We start from the raw sequence: 17,815 nt of genomic DNA on the forward strand, positions 1-17,815 counted from the left end.
AAGCCCACCAACTAAAGGTTATGCAAAGCCGTGAATTTTTATTTTATACATGAAGCCATGAGATGCACATTCAGAATCTATTGACTCACATTTCACTCAATGCTCTTATTTCTTTCATTTATTTACTTGATTTAAAATATATGAATATACTATCCCATATGTACCAGGCCCAGTTTTTCATACCGTACAAATATGAACTCACTGAAGCGTCACAGAAACCCTTTGAGTAGGCGCTATTTCTATCCACATTTCACAGAGGAGGAACCTGAGACAGAGGTTAGGCAATGTCCTCGAGGTCACAGAGCTAGAAAATGCTGGGGCCAGGGTCTGAACCAGACGGCCTCACTCCAAGGCCTATGCTCTTAGCTGCTGTTCCTGCAATTTCATTTCCCCAAACCCAAAGAAACAGATCAAAAGCAAATTAGAAAGTAAGAGATGGAATAATGTTGAGAGGCAGCTACATGACTAGAGGAAGATAAGAGATTAACAACTACAAAAGAAGATGTAGAAGAACCCAGTATTTAGAGGACCATTTAAAATTACACTTATAAACAGCCCTGAGAGCATTAATATATTCCCTCACAAAATAACAGGTAGTCCTACTGCCCTTTTGTCAGTCATTCATCAGTAATTACCTATGGAGTACCCAACTGTCCAAGGAAAGACCAAATTACGTTATCTCCTTTAAGAAGACAGGGAAAGTAAACATTTTAGGAAACACTCCCATCAAAAAAATTTATAGAACTTAAAGGCAGAGCTTAAAATTTATACAGCTTAAAGTTCACTTATGTAGAAAGTTTACCTATGTGCAAATTTCAAAACCTCAACAATGCTGGACAAATGAATACTTTTAATCTAAGAAAAGCGTAAGTTTCTTACTCAGTATAACTACAGTATAATGTCTATAGTAAGAAGTGATGTCATTTGAACTTAAACACCTCTACTATGTTTCTGCAGAGTATTATAAGTATGTAACATAGTTTACCTAGGTGTCATTTCACTCTGATTACAAATGCTTTATTTATTTATTTTTCTAAAGATTTTATTTATTTATTTGACAGAGAGAGAGAGAGAGAGTACAAGTAGGCAGAGAGGCAGGCAGAGAGGCAGGCAGAGGGAGAGGGAGAAGCAGGCTCTCTGACGAGCAGAAAGCCCAATGTGGGGCCCGATGGGATCATGACCCGAGCCGAAGGCAGACGCTTAACCGACTGAGCCACCCAGGCGCCCCTACAAATGCTTTATTTAAAAACGCTTCTCTTACCGGGTTCGCCGCCTTCTGTTTCCAAAGATGCAATGCTCCATGGAAAGCATGAGCGATGATCATGGAACCATCTTCATTGAACTGGCAATCATAAAATCCCAGAGTATTTCCACCTACTTCACCTACTCGAACCTATGCAATAAAAGAAAATAATTTATAATCAATATTCCATGCTTTTCACAGTAGAAATCAGAGAGTCCATAGATTGTTACATTCCCTCTTATTTAGCATACATAAAGAGTTAACAGCTGCAGCTCCAGGAATATAAACCTGGGGGTTAAATATTGTTTATCAAACCCAATTTTCTGTTCCTTAAATATTCACATTTTTACCTGTTCTAGCCAAACTCCTGACTCTTCATCTGGAGCCCAGAGAATCATGGTTTTATCCATTGAGGCAGACAACAATCGCATCGGCTGCTGAAGAACACCATCTAAAGAATAAAAGCTAATGCCTTAAAGTGACCAACAAGCATTATGTTTTTAGATTGTACTAGAAAAACATGACATGGGTACCGCAAGAACATTCACTTGCAGCATTACAATAGCAAAATTTTTGGAAATACCACAGAGGTCTACCATTAGAAGACTAGATGAATGAGTTGTGGTATATTTAGACAATGGAATATTATTCTTCAATAAAAATAAATTAGAGCTACATGAATCAACATGGATACATCTCCAAAACATGTTAACTAAAAAGGCAAGTTGTAAGAGAATACATATTGATATCAAGTTTTAACAGCTGTAAAGCAATACTGTTTGTGGCTACATAAAGATGTAGCAGAAGTATAAAAAACACTCATGGGAATGACATGCAGTAAATTCAGTCCTGTAGTTGCCCTAAGGGAAGAATGGAGGGGAAAGAGTTCAGGAAAGAATACATAGAGGTCCCTCAATGCCAGTAATATCTTTTTTCTTTTTTAACTGCAACAAATATGGCATAATATCAATAATAGATGAATACTGATTACCTGAGTATTCATTATTGATATTTTCTATTCTTGCCCTGCGGAAGGGGCTAGAGGAAGAATGTGAGGTTTGTGCCTTGTTCAGCTCTATATTGCAGCACCAGCTTCAGCATGCAACCATCACTCCATAAATGAAGATTGAAGGCAAAAGAAAGAGGAAGAAAGTCTTGTTTTTTCATAAATGTTGTATCCCAGTATTACACCAACTTTCCATTTGCAGGGGGTAAAGGTTCCAGTGAAATTGAAGTTGGCTTAAAAGTCAATTTCTCTTAAATCCCATAATGATTAGATGAAACATTTTAAAGAGAGTTAAAAGGGGTGTGGTGGTTTCAGCATCACAGCATCAGTCACACTTTTCCCACTCAGGAGTGTAAGTTTCAATGGAATTGAGTGTCCAGCAGAACATGTCCAGCAGAATATGTCCAGCAGCTGCAGTATTATACTTTGCCAACTTAAAAATGTCTTATATTTGAAATTTTTATTTATATTTTTTAACTTTTTTTTAAGATTTTAAGTAATCTCTACACTCAACATGGGGCCCAAATTTACAACCCTGAGATCAAGAGTTGCATGCTCTACTGACTAAGCCAGCCAGATGTCCCTATTTGAGATTTTTAATCAAAAAAACCCTCCACTTCATTTGGTCAGCTATAATTATCACGTATAATTCTATACGTGAGATTTAAGTGAAATGAGGGATATGTGTATGTTTTTTTTTCCTACCTTTGTAGAATGAAGGCTGCCAATGAACTGCATTTACCCAGTTTTCATGACCAGCCAGCACAGTCTCCAGAGTAACTGCAAATGCTATTTTAATACCTATAACAAAAACAATGACATTTTCTTTTCTCAAAGCTCTTCTAAAAAGAATTTTCATAACCAAGTTGTACAATTACATACCCCCTTTCAAAAATCAGAACATGATTTAGATTTAACAAAAAAGAGCATTCAACAAAAAAATAAATTCCATTAATTTTATCCATTGTTCAAAATTATGGAGAAAAAAGTCCTAAAGATATATAAATTTTTCTCTCAATTTTTCTCTATCTAATCATAAACACATACTAAGGAATATGTTCGATTTTAAAAGTTTTCTGGAACAGCTACTGTTATATTCCAATTAAAAAGCAAAGCCAGACATGTCAGGCTCCTTGAAGCCTCCTATCCGCACTCATTATCAACATGCAATAGCCTAAATACCATTTTTTAAAAAAACAAGATAAATGTGGAAATAGGGGCGCCTGGGTGGCTCAGTCGTTAAGCATCTGCCTTCGGCTCAGGTCATGATCCCAAAGTCCTGGGATCGAGCCCCGCATCAGACTCCCTGCTCCACAGGAGGCCTGCTTCTCCCTCTCCCACTCCCCCTGCTTGTGTTCCCTCTCTCGCTGTGTCTCTCTCTGTCAAATAAATAAAATCTTTAAAAAAAAAAATGTAGAAATAGAGGAGATTAAATCAGTATCATAACCTTTCAAATAAAATAATAAAAATGTCACAAAAATTTCGTATTTGGGAATAACTAGCTACTCATAACATGCTGGTTAAAGATTTCCTGGTTCTCCCTATAAAACTATGTTACCAAAATCTCAACTCTAGTCGGCTTTAAAACCAATTAAAGTAATAAGAAAGAAGAGTATTCCTACGTGAACAATGCTCACTGAGGGCTAACTTTATAATTTAGATGAACACTCAAAAGTATTTCCTTCAAATACAACATTCCAGCAGGATCTACCATGCAGAGGTACTGTTCTGATTCCAGACAGTAAGAAAATCAGAATTACATATACCACTCAAGTGTAGTGCTTTGGTTTGTCTCTTATTCAGTAAAGGTATGGATAATTCTCTTTATTCCTTTAGATCTTCCTATGCTAAAACTGCAAATTTGGCATCATTTTATAAATTAATTTACTGAGAAAACATTAGACATTTTCAGTAATTTTTAAAAATCTTACTAATATGGTTAGAAAAAAATAAGTTTCATATATGAAAAATAACTTATCCTCAAATATAACCTTTATAAAAAAAATGCATAGTATCAGTTTCAGGTAGGCAACAGATACTTCTGAAAAACTAACCTTCACATAGGTGTACAGTGAAACAGATAAATGAATGAACTAGGAAGCTGCTACATCAAATATTTTCATTATTACTCACTTTCTTTTTCTATTGTAAAAGTATTTTCCTTCAGTTTTATATTATCATCGTCTTGAGTTTCTAAAGATGTTGATTTTATATATAGCCTCCATATTCGTATCAGGCAATCTTGTGAACAGCTTGCTAGGAAAAGATCTCTACCTAATAAAACAAAAAATGTTATTATTTTTTAAACATTATATTCTTAAATTTAGGTATAGGACTTTCTCCTCTACAATATGCTGATCTCTAGATTTCCTGGAAAAATGAGACTTTGTTTCCCTACCCTTCATTCATTTGACCTATATTCTTTCTTAGTAACACTGGCAAATATACATACAATGCTAATAAATGGTTACAATGTGCAGCATTCTTATACACAGTCCACAAAATTCTACAAAGAATTCAAGAATGTCTTCATGTGTAATAGCTAGTGTCCTCTTTAAAACATCAACTAGTTTCATCCTCTACCACCCCAATTAATAGTTAACAAAGGGGTAAGAATTCTCTTTTCTAATAGAAACAATAGAAAAATGTTACATACAAAGAAAACATTAAATGAACACATAAGAGGCTGCTTTCCTGGAAGTTCCACACACTTGCCCCATCATATGTACTTCAGCAAGATTTCATACTGACCAAAGGTTGCCCATTCCACGCCTCTTATCCAATCCTCGTGTCCACAGAGCAAAAGCACTTTCTGAAACTAGTAAGATAACAAAAATCACCGGGCTTGATGTAAGAATTTAATATTTTCATGTATATCAGCGATTTCATTTGGGGTTACAGGCAGTCCTAATACACTGTTTTTTGTTTGGTTTTAAATTGGGAACACTCTGGTCAGACATAAGATAGAGCTCTCATTTGGGAATAAAAATCTTATAATCATCTAACTCATGTGAGTAGGTAATATAGTATCTATAGACAAATACTCTAAATGTTTACAGGATAAAAATGACATGTGCTGTTCTATAGAGAAAAGTTGGGTGGTTGGACATTCACAACCATTTTAAACTTTCTTATAGAATGCAAAGAAACAAGCATCTCTATTATTAAATAAATAAACCTAAAGTTAAACTACATCTTTTCTGGAACGTCCCTCCTGTAATTTAACCACTCAACGTGTAGGTAAAGCTCAGAAGGACAAATAAACACTACCAGGGGAATTTCACCATAGATATACTTTATTTAAAATCTACAAAAAAAAAAAAAAAAAATCCACTACCACAACATTCCTCCTGTCCTTCCCCCATCCAACGACCTGTTTCCCACCTAACAACTCTGGACCAGGTGGCCAAGACAGCACTTACTTGGTGTTCAAACAAAGTGGAAAACTGTCTAAGAGAGGATGTCAAAAAAGATTCTCCTATTGGACTATTTTGGTTTAGATCAGAATATTGCTTAAAATTCTACCATCTGGAAATAGTATTATGATATGTAATTAAGCAGAACATAATTCTAGTATCTTAATGAAATCATTAATTACCTGGTCATCTCTTTGAACGAATAAGTGAATTTTGCAATCATCATCGCCACATGCTAATATTGGTACTAGAAGGATAAAAGAGGCCTTACTGTAAATATTCTATCACATGTTATGATTATCACCAATGCTGGATTCTAAGCACTGGGTAAAGAACCCAGGCTTCTACTTTCCACACCCTGAACAAATACATTCAAAGTGCTCAATAAATGTCTATAGGAATAAAATGAACACTCTAAAATGTTCTATTAAATGGTTACTTAGCAAAGAATGACTGAGAGTCCTTCCCTCCATCCTGTGTCATTTATGATAGAAGTAGTGGTGAAAAGAACAACATAAAAAACATTTCACCAAGTCAACCAGAAGATTAATCCAAAAAGTTGTTAACCCAACTGAGTAAGAAAATATAAGAGCTATGAGCCCAGCATCATGGCTACTGCACAAAGATTTAAGGGTATGTTTGTCACTTCAAGCATCTTACATTTTGTTTGAGAATTCAACAGTAAAACCAAATTCATGAAGCCAGTAGAGAACAAAGTAAAAGGGCATGTAATTATTGCATAATTGAAAGTTGCTAAGACAGTAGATCTTAAAAGTTCCCATCACAAGGAAAAAAAATTCTGTTAACTACATATGCTCAGGGACATTAATCAGACTTACTGTGGTGATCATTTCTCAATATATACAAATATCAAATCATGATGTTGTACACTTAAAACTAATATGTCACTTATACATCAATTTGTAAAAAAAAAAAAAAAAGGTCATTAAATACATAGTTAAAACGCTATGAAAGATGAGGCTATAAAAAATTCACATTACCAAAGGACAGCAGATAAAATAAGGACTCTTTTTCTAAGTAAATGTAAACATAAGTGTGTTTTTCAAAGATTTCCTCACTTTAAATCAAGTAAAAAATAAAACTCCAGTCACTTGGCCTCAATGTGGATGGGAAGAAACTAAATTCTCTGTTATAAAGCCAGGATGTGGGGCGCCTGGGTGGCTCAGTCGTTAAGCATCTGCCTTCGGCTCAGGTCATGATCCCGGGGTCCTGGGATCAAGTCCCGCATCGGGCTCCCTGCTCAGCAGGAAGCCTGCTTCTCCCTCTCCCATTCCCCCTGCTTGTGTTCCCTATCTCGCTATCTCTCTCTCTGTCAAATAAATAAATAAAATCTTTAAAAAAATTTTTAAAAATTTAAAAAAAATAAATAAATAAAGCCAGGATGTACGAGTTCCTCCTACTGGGGAGCCCTCACACAAAGTGGGAACATTACATGAAACGGTGGAGTCGCAGTTCCTGCTGTGGAGGGCATCGGAGGCTAGGGGCTTGCAGGCCTGCCTCTCTCCTCCAGGAATGTCCTCCAGGCAACTGAGGTGGCAGAGATGGACCAACTCCCACTGGCCATCAACTTTGTGGAAGATAATTAAAGGTATAGACAGGTGGGTTTCATAGCAAAGGGGAAAACTTTCTGTTGGGAAATTTTAAGTGGTCTTGGGCAAATGGTTATTATGCAGGATGTGAACAGGCTCTCATCCTCACAGAAATGTTCATAGGGGACATCTTCAGTATTTTTTCAACTTATCCTAGACCTTCACCTTCAAAGGGTTAATTTTCCCAAATTAGATCTACAGATGTTGATAATATATTTGATAAATAGCAGTATCAATCCCAAGTACATATTAAGTCACTTAAATTTTCAACAGCTATCAAAATTCTTAACACTTTCCCTTAATTTTTTTTTTTTAAAGATTTTATTTATTTTTATTTGACACAGAGAGAGAGAGAGTGAGAGAGAGAGCACAAGCAGGGGGAGAGGCAGGCAGAGGCAGAGGGAGAAGCAGGCTGCCTGCTGAGCAAGGAGCCCGATGCGGGGCTCGATCCCAGGACCCTGGGATCATGACCTGAGCCGAAGGCAGCCGCTTAACTGACTGAGCCACCCAGGCACCCCAACACTTTCCCTTAATTTTATGTTCTATACAAAAATCATTTGAATACTGAAAACAAAAAGTACACTTCTGGTGAGCATAGCATAAGGTACAGAGTAGTAGAATCACTATGTTGTACACCCTAAACTATTGTCTAATGTAACATTTTGTCAACCATACTTCAATTTTTTTAAAAAGCGTATTATCCATGTTTCAACTTGTTTCATGAAAACATTTAGATACGAAATTAAGACCTAATGTTTCTTTTAGGTTCTGGTTATATGGAGATATAAAAATATATTGCTGTTTTAATGTATACTTAGCAAGATACTCACCATCAGTATTAGGCAAATAAGATAAGCAGAGAGCCAGAGTGAATCCATTTTCAAAGTTCAAGGTCTGAAGGCACGTTACTAAGAAGTAATAAAAAACACCATGAACAACTAACTCTGAGCTTATCCACCCAGAAAGGCTGGGCAGCATCATCACAGCCCTGGGTGCAGGAGGGGATGAAAGAGGTGAATCCTGAGCCCCCAATGACCATGTGAATTTAAATTATCAACCTTTAACATTACAGAGAACAAAATGACTTAAAACACTGAAAAAAAAAATGGTTATGTATGTTCTCCTGTCACTCATTTGACAATTACTATTTCATATGGATTATAATGTCTCTAAACCTACCTTCTGAACCCTTTTTAGACCAGATTCGAACGGTAGAATCAGAAGCTGCAGAAACTATCAGTGTATGTAATTCAACATCCGATGCCCTCCTCTGGTAAAGAGCATGTACTGCATAAACAGGTCCTTCATGGCCTTGGAGATGGACTGCTTTTAAAAGCTACATCAGAAAGAGTTGACAAAAACATGGTGATAAAAAAGGAATTAACCGTTCATCTTTATCTAACTAAAATCACAGAATTAAAGGTACAGTTAAAATGCCTGACCCAGAATACATCCTTTCAAGTTGAAGAGAATGTAAACTTCAGAGAAGTTCGTCTGAACACAGTAAGGACACATGAACGTGAACAGCCTTTGACACAGCAATTTCCCATTTAAGAATCTACTCTGAGATGCTAACCGCACTAGTGTAACAATAAAAGGCAAATGCAGGGGCGCCTGGGTGGCTCAGTCGTTAAGCGTCTGCCTTCGGCTCAGGTCATGATCCCAGGGTCCTGGGATCGAGCCCCGCATCGGGCTCTCTGCTCGGCGGGAAGCCTGCTTCTCCCTCTCCCACTCCCCCTGCTTGTGTTCCCTCTCTTGCTGTCTCTCTCTCTGTCAAATAAATAAATAACACCTTTTTAAAAAAATAAAAAATAAAAAATAAAAATAAAAGGCAAATGCAAAAAGACATTCATCACACACTCTTTATAACAGTGAAAAATTGCAATTAACCTAAAATTCCTAATATGAAACTGATTAAATTATTGTAGACATACACTGTACCCAATAAAAAGATAACATAGAAAGACAACCACAACACTGACATTTTTGAAGACTACAGCCAGCTTTGTGGAATGTTCCTTCTTTTGGATTAGTGTGATATTTCCTCATGATTAGATTCTGGATATACATTTTAACATCATTACTATCTGCATGCATCATGTCAGGAAGCACATGATATCACTCAGTCCCAATTTTAGTGATGTTAACCTTGGTATCCTAGTAGAGGTAGTGTCTGCCAAGTTTTTTCACTGTGAAGTTAATTTTTTTTGGTGATACTATGTGCGACTATACATTGGAATTGGGTAAATATTCTATTCTCTATCAAACTTTTACCAAGTACTTTTAGCATACACGCATGATACTTGCCTGAATCAGGTACAGTTAGAGAATGAAAAAAATGGCAAACAGAACTAGGAAATCCCACTTGTTTACCAAGTCTACCTGCCTGCCATGCAAAATTATTCACTATGGTATCATTTCTGCTATTTTAGGTATACTTTTTGGAGTTCGAAATGTGTGAGATTCCACCATGTCCTTTGAGAAGTGTCTTCTATGATTTGCTGTCTACTGAAATAGAGGGGCCCCTTAAATGCCTGCTCAGTTGTTTTCACAATTAAGCAAAACTCTGCCACTCAAGATGATTAATAGTTATGTATTAGGATCTGTACACTAACTTCCTGTAATCATTGACCTTTGGCTTCTTTGAAAAATCATTTTTAAAAACTCAAATACAGTATAACCATTCATCTTTATCTAACTAAAATCACAGAATTAAAGGTACAGTTATGTATAATCAGACACACAAAATAGAGAGCTAGAACAACGTTCATTAGGATGTTAACTCTGTTTTGTACTTAATTTTCCTTCTGTACACTTTTCTGTATTTAAACTTTTTTCACATGAGTCTCTATCATTACTCCCTAAAAGATTAAATCTATTTAAAGTACTCACTTTACATTTTTAAGCAGGGTGATATATCAACCATCAGAGAATTTTAAAAACTCAAACAAAAGAAACCTCTCAAGTTCACCAGCTTGTTAAAAAACAATGCTCAAGGGGCGCCTGGGTGGCTCAGTTGGTTAACCGGCTGCCTTCAGCTCAGGTCATGATCCCAGGTCCTGGGATCGAGCCCTGCATCGGGCTCCCTGCTCGGCGGAGAGCCTGCTTCTCCCTCTCCCTCTGTCTGCCGCTCTGCCTACTTATGCTCTCTATCTCTGTTAAATAAATAAATAAAAAATCTTAAAAAAAAAAAATGCTCGATCGTCAGAGGCTCAAACCTCTCATTATACCAGCTTAGAATTATTTCCTTTTATCAGAAGTGTGTGTTGAGCTCCTGTGTACATGGGAATGCATATGGAAAGGAACCCGTAAGCCTCTAAGGTTTCCATGTGTGGACCCTTCCCCTAAATCCTCTTATTCCCTTCATCCCCTTTTACGCCTTTTACCCTCCTGCTGTCCTCCTCTCTGTCTGGCTTCACATTTTCTTCTGGCCTCTAAGTTTGCTGTCTGCCTTCAGATACTTGCTCAGTCTTCCCTACTGACAGAAGCATGAGGCAACACTGAGGAAAGAGTTTTGCAAGTATCACCTCAAAATCTCAAAAATGAGTGCTCAAATCATTCTCTGGATTTCTCTGCCAAGATCGGTCCAAACACGACTTAAGTTTGTTACACTCCTCTTTGCTCTTATTCAAGTCTAGGTACTTCCAAAATCCCCACCTCCACATCCGCCCTCTTTCTGAGGACAAGTCTGGACGTCTGGCCAGCAATTCAAATGACATGTCTATAAGTAAATTCCACATATTCCTTCCTACTTCCCTATTTTTCTTTGTAGAAGCACCTTTCTCTCAGAGCCTGAAAACAGAATCCCACTATTTTTAATTACTCACTCCCCTAACACCAGCTCCCATTCCTTTGATAACTAGTCAATGTCAAAATCATCTTCCCTTCAAAAACACACCCCACACTGCTTTCTTCATATTTTTTCCTACTCTAATTTGGCACACTGCTGTCAGATTAATCTTCTTTTGACACTCATATTCTTCTGCTTAGAAATTACCAATGACTTCCAAATGCCTGCTAATAAAGAACAAACTCTTAAAGCTGATATTCACATTGCCACACAATCTTCTCCTATTGTATGTACTTAGTATTACTGCCTACAATGAATTACCTAGGAACATTTCCAAAACTATGGTGTTCAGAGTTATAAGGAATGCTAAGCGATTTAAAAGGGAAAAAAAAAAAAATTCAAACTTGAAAGAAATTTGGAAAATGCTAGTTAAATGAAGATACTCAACGTTCGTCCATGTCAGAACTCTGCAGGGATTTCACTACACTCATGGTGCACTGGGACTCTCTAAAGAAGGTATAGGATATATACCTTAGATATATACACCAAAGTTATTTCCCAACCTTGATTGCCCATAGATTCCTTTTTTCACATAACTTCTTGAAAGATGAGTAATTCTCTGAACAAACTTTAGAAAACCCTGCCCTAAAGACATCTTAGGCTTCGGTTAAGACTGGATACTGCTGAGCAGGTGGTCTCCTTTACCACCTGACCTTTTTTATTCATGCCATTTTTTCTACCAGGAATTCTCACCCCTTAAATTCCTCCCAAGGAAACCATCCCACACTTTAAGACCCAACTCAAAGGCCACCTCTTAAAACTCTACTGAACTCACAGCACCATGGTTGTCGTACAGCAAGTCAGAGCACGCATCTACGGAGCTACCCTTGTACTTTAGCTATTCAACTACATTTTGCCATCAAAACCATGTACATGAATCATAAACAAGATTCTGCCTCCTCTTCATCTTCTGCATGACAGATGTTCAAATGTCTAACACGCTTTTAATCTTCGCTTACAACTAGAAACAACCTAGTGTCCATCAGTAGAGATCCATCCATAGTCAGCAGTGCATATTATAACATTATTTAGAATTATGTAAATCTATACCCACGTGGTAACAGCTGTCCTATGAACACGGGCATTGTTAATTTTTGCTATCACTGAAAAGAGAACAAATGGCCCCTGTAAGTGCAGTTTGAAAACTATTCCAAAGAGATGGGAAATTCACAGAAATGAATGACAGCATATGAATATGAGAACAAATATTAGAGGAAAGGGTACAGGGCATGTGAAGTACAGAACATACAGGATCTGGATTACTGATAAGAATGAAGCAACTTCATAAAAGAACACAGCTGATATGAAGAAAAGAGCTGAAAATAAAAGCAGATATAAGTTATTTCTTATAACTATAAACATGTCTACCCACCTGATTATTCTCTATTTCCCAGTGAATCACTTGATTATCAGATCCTCCAGAAACTAATTCGGTAGAAGAAGCTGGAAAAAATTTTATTTCCATAAATATTTTTATTTTTTCCCAGCTATTTTGAGAACTTTCAAAGCTATAGAAAAGATATAAGAAAACTCATATACCCCTTACCTAGACTCACCAACTGTTAACATTTTGCCACATTTGCTTAACATCTCACTTTCTCTATATATGTATATGCAGAGACCTCTTTGTTTATGGCAAACCATTTAAAAATAAGTTGCAGATATCAGGACCTCTGACTGTTAAAACACTTTTTCATGTATCTTCTAAGAATTGGAACATTCCCCAACATTACCACAATACGATTATTGTATTCAACAATTTTAATTGTTGACACAGCATCATTAATGTAACATACAGTCCATATTAAAATTGCCCCAAATTGTCCCAGTAATGTCTTTTATGCCTTTTTAAAATTCTGAATCTAAGGACCACACATCGCATATTTAGTTGTCATATCTTTTTAGTCTCCTTTAACCTAGAATAGTTTCCCAGTCCCCCTTTTTTGTGACAACGAGAGTCCCAGACAATTGTTTTGCAGAATGTTCCTAATCTGGATATATCTGGTTGTTTCCTCATGTAAGATTCAGGCTAAACACTTTTGGCAGGAATAACATATATGAGATATTACAGTCAGCTGCTGTTACCAAGTATACAACATATTTTTAAAATAAGACAAATAGGGGCGCCTGGGTGGCTCAGTTGGTTAAGCGACTGCCTTCGGCTCAGGTCATGATCCTGGAGTCCCGGGATCGAGTCCCGCATCAGGCTCCCTGCTCAGCAGGGAGTCTGCTTCTCCCTCTGACTCTCCTCCCTCTCATGCTCTCTGTCTCTCATTCTCTCTCTCTCAAATAAATAAATAAAATCTTTAAAAAAATAAATAAATAAATAAATAAAATAAAATAAGACAAATATTTCAAAGTAGTTTTTTTTAACCATTTACAACTTCTTGTTGATAACAAAAGGATTAACAACCAAAAGGGGGGTGAAAATAATCAAATATCATTTTGGTTTGGATTTTCCACTTGTTTGTTTCTTCTGGCCTATGTGCTAGATACTTAGGGGAAGTGGTGGGGAATTGTCTAAAGGACATTGGACTTGTAGTCAGAAGTCCCAGGTTCATGTCCTAACCCTAGTGCCAGCCAGCTGCGATACTGGGCTTTAATTTCTTCATACATCACAGAAATTAAGCCATTTAACTACATAACTTTGGAAATTACTATAAGGAACATAAAAGTAATGTGTTAAATTTTAAATATATGAAATAGGGGCGCCTGGGTGGCTCAGTTGGTTAAGCGACTGCCTTCGGCTCAGGTCATGATCCTGGAGTCCCAGGATCGAGTCCCGCATCGGGCTCCCTGCTCGGCAGGGAGTCTGCTTCTCTCTCTGACCCTCCCCCCTCTCATGCTCTCTCTCTCTCTCATTCTCTCTCTCAAATAAATAAACAAAATCTTTAAAAAAAAAATAAATAGGGCGCCTGGGTGGCTCAGTTGGTTAAGCGACTGCCTTCAGCTCAGGTCGTGATCCTGGAGTCCCGGGATCAAGTCCCACATCGGGCTCCCTGCTCAGCAGGGGGTCTGCTTCTCCCTCTGACCCTCTTCCCTCTCGTGCTCTCTGTCTCTCATTCTCTCTCAAATAAATAAATAAAAAATCTTTTAAAAATAAATAAATAAATAAATAATAAATAAATAAAAATATGAAATAGTATTTTTTTTTAATCTTTTTAAGTAGGCTCCACACCCAACATGGGGCTTGAACTCATGATCCTGAGATCAAGTCACATACTCTACTGACTGAGCCAGCCTGGCATCCCTGAAAATATGAAATGGTATTATTAAAATGTTACGTTCACTGATACCTGGGTTAAGAAAAAACATCTTAATTATCTGGTGATAGAGCCCTAATCTTAGAGGAAACCAAACATAATAGTTATAGATTACAGTGAAACACAAGCAATTCATTTTATGTAACCTCACTTTTAAAGGGAAGATAAAATATACTAGCCCAAATTAATATTTTATAATAAATCCCTATACAGAAATTCAAGTAGTCTTTGATGTCACTTGGTGGCAATTAATATAATTACAATTGTGCTTTAATATCTGCACCAACAGCCACTCTTTCTACTATTTAAAGATTTTTACTGACCTAACATGACTAATCCTGCATTATGAAATGAAATAAGTAGCTTATTAAACTTTTTTTTAATGTCACAGATAAAGTCATGGCAAAGTCTTACTCGTTCAGAAAATTTTGCATTTGCGCATGGCTCAGAAGGCTCTCAATAAATGTTTATGGAAAGGAAAATAAAATTAATTCAGAGTCCATAAGAATACCACAGTAAGTATATATAAGACATTTGAGGAAATTCCACAGGATTTCAGAAGCACTATCTAAAAGCAATATGTTAATTAAAAGTTCCTGAATCAGAGAATCTTAGCGATAAAAGAGACCTGGAGATAATCTAGTCCAGTAATCCTCAATTTTTTTGGTATCACGATTCCTTTACACTCTTAAAATTTTTTGAGAACCCCAAAAGCTTTTGTTTATATGGACTATATGTACCAATATCAACCACATTAGAAGTTAAACCAGAAATTTGAAAAATACTTTTTTATTAGTTTACTTAAAAATGATGACGAACCCCATCACGTTAACATAAATAACATTTGTGGGGGGCTGGGGGGGGAAATCCCTATATTTTCCAAAACAAAAAATTAATGAGAAGAGAGGCACTGTTTTACATTTCTGCCCATCTCTTTAACATCTGACTTTATTAGAATACAATTGGATTTTCGGGGCGCCTGGGTGGCTCAGTCGTTAAGCGTCTGCCTTCGGCTCAGGTCATGATCCCAGGGTCCTGGGATCGAGCCCCACATCGGGCTCCTGCTCCGCGGGAAGCCTGCTTCTCCCTCTCCTACTCCCCCTGCTTGTGTTCCCTCTCTCACTATGTCTCTCTCTGTCAAATAAATAAATAAAATCTTTAAAAAAAAAAAAAGAATACAACTGGATTTTCATATCTGCTTCTGTACTGAATCTGTTGCAGTATGCCACTGTGTACTTGAGACAGAATGAGAATGAAAACTATGAATAATTTCTTGTATTATTCTGAAAATAATTTTGACCTCACAGGTGTTGTGAACCTCTAAGGTCACCTGACCAAGTTCAAGCATTTACTTTTCAGGTGTTACTAAGGTGTAAACTGGGGTGAACAGAGATGTAACGTCCTGCCTAAAAACGCAATAGCTTGTCTGTGGCAGAAATAGATCTCAAGCCAAATCCTCTGAATCCCAGCCTGCACCCCAGCACAGGCCCTGCTTACAGGCTTTCAGTCAAAAACTGTGGACAATGGAGAGGGTCTAGCCAGAGTCAGGGGCTGTCTCTACCCTCATCCTAGGCACTGCTATGTTATCCATGGTTTAGTTCTATGAAGTACAGGTCAGATATTTCACTGGGCATACTGTTTTTCTTCTGTTTTCCAACTGCATAATATCAAATAAGCTAATGTTAAATTAACACAAGTGATAAAAGAAAAATGACTAATAATACTTTATCAGAAAACAACTGAGATCAGCTTTAACAACTAGATTAATACTTACAACCGTCTTGTTTACAAATCCACTGTACGCAATTGACTCGAGCAGTGTGACCATTCAGGTTGGTAATAACAACTCTTTTCTTTACAGAAGAAAACACCAGTTAGTAAATTATAATTTATCCTACAGAGAAATTAATAAATTAATAAAAGTCAGATATCAGTGGTTTTGATGCTAATAAAGTTCAGGATTACTTCAAACCAAATCACCTCTCTTAATTCATAAACTTTAAACCATCCATTCACTCTAATGTGTGTCTGCATTTTCCACCACTCCACATTTCCTATGTCCTGTGCTCTCAGCACACTGAGCTCTCCGATCTTCATCTGCTGGCTCCTACTAATCGCCTCCATCCTTCTCTACTGGAGAGCCTGTCTTGACAACCCAGGCTAGACAAGGTAACTCTTCCTTGTCTGCCCACAGGTCTCAGGGCCTACTTCCACCATGTTTACACCAATCTGAGGGCTTTATTGAGCAAAAATTCCTCAATAGAGGAATTTACGATTACTGGATTCAAATTCATGACTCAACTTTGCATACCATGGCTGATCAGGTGTTGGGTCCTTCAACCTTAATGATACAGTTACCAGGCCACAACCACTTCCTCCCTCAAATAGCAGATCCTTTCAGGTCGTATAGCCAACTCCCAGCAGCTTCTTAGACTGTTGCTTTCAGCAAAATCCCTCCACACTTGGGCTTTCTTTACTTCCCACACTGGTGAGGATATTAACTCTCTGACTACAGTGTCTGCCTCTTCAGAGCCCCTTTCTCTACCGCCAATAGCACCAACTTCCTATTTGCTTATATGCCAACTGAAATTCTCATGACGAGAAAAAAGTATGCAAAGTAAATGTGAAAAAACTAGTATATTTCACACATAAGTTATTTGAAGTTGTGGAACAACTTATCGTATTTCCCTGTCTCTCTCACTAGATTAAGAACTGCTTGATGGTCAAGAATTATTACCCTTTATCTCTGTGTCATCACCACCCAGTCCAGGGCTAGCCCATAGAGGGTCCTCAAAAATTTGGTGAATGAGTAGCACTCCAAAACTTTATTTTAGCATCTGACATGCTCTTATTCCTATATTTAATTAAGTGCCCAAACAGCAAATATTTAACAAAACAAAGTACTTATTAGGCCCAATATACTTTTCTGGTAAGCTAAAATCCCCTAACATGACCACCAAGTTATCATTAGAAGTAAAAATGTAATGGAAGACACAGGCACAAATACATTAAATGGCTGTAGAAAGATGGGCTTCTACAGCTGAGTCGGCCCTTGGCTGACTGACTCGGTAAAGTTTACAGTTGGTTTCGTGCTTTCGTGCTTTCTCTTGCCAGTTAAGAATGCACTTGTAAACAGAGATGGCACGCAAGCTCAAGACACGGAAAATGAGTACAACTATTTCATATATAAACTTGAATGTGAAAAGGTTATAAAAATAATGGGATTTTTAATCAAACTAATAAAGCAGTACAAGAAATACAGATAGCTATTTCCTGCACTGCATTTTCATTTCTAGCACTTCGTTTTTTTTATACTGAGACTCTTTTTGAGAAGCAACACTAATTGTATCGTCCAAAATTAGACAATGAGAACGGAGTCATAACAACTCTGGGAAGAATGCAAAAACTAGGCACTTGAAAAGTTAGG

General features: G+C 37.1%; 1 protein-coding gene across 2 annotated transcripts in view; it reads right to left on the reverse strand.

The window, feature by feature from the left end:
• Positions 1-17,815, reverse strand: part of ELP2 (elongator acetyltransferase complex subunit 2) — a 48,802-nt gene that overhangs the window by 30,130 nt on the left and 857 nt on the right. The window contains exons 2-11 of one of the 2 annotated variants that reach the window (XM_078060420.1): positions 16,163-16,241; positions 12,498-12,568; positions 8,455-8,611; positions 8,106-8,183; positions 5,848-5,912; positions 5,001-5,067; positions 4,383-4,523; positions 2,955-3,050; positions 1,594-1,694; positions 1,262-1,393 (exon numbers count right to left, since the gene is read on the reverse strand). In XM_078060420.1, the coding sequence (XP_077916546.1) occupies positions 1,262-1,393; positions 1,594-1,694; positions 2,955-3,050; positions 4,383-4,523; positions 5,001-5,067; positions 5,848-5,912; positions 8,106-8,183; positions 8,455-8,611; positions 12,498-12,568; positions 16,163-16,241 (987 nt within the window). The remainder of the gene's footprint in view (positions 1-1,261; positions 1,394-1,593; positions 1,695-2,954; positions 3,051-4,382; positions 4,524-5,000; positions 5,068-5,847; positions 5,913-8,105; positions 8,184-8,454; positions 8,612-12,497; positions 12,569-16,162; positions 16,242-17,815) is intronic. The other variant, XM_078060421.1, reaches the window with a different exon arrangement.

This window comes from Halichoerus grypus, chromosome 13 (genome assembly GCF_964656455.1).
Source record: "Halichoerus grypus chromosome 13, mHalGry1.hap1.1, whole genome shotgun sequence".
Lineage (NCBI taxonomy): Eukaryota > Metazoa > Chordata > Mammalia > Carnivora > Phocidae > Halichoerus > Halichoerus grypus.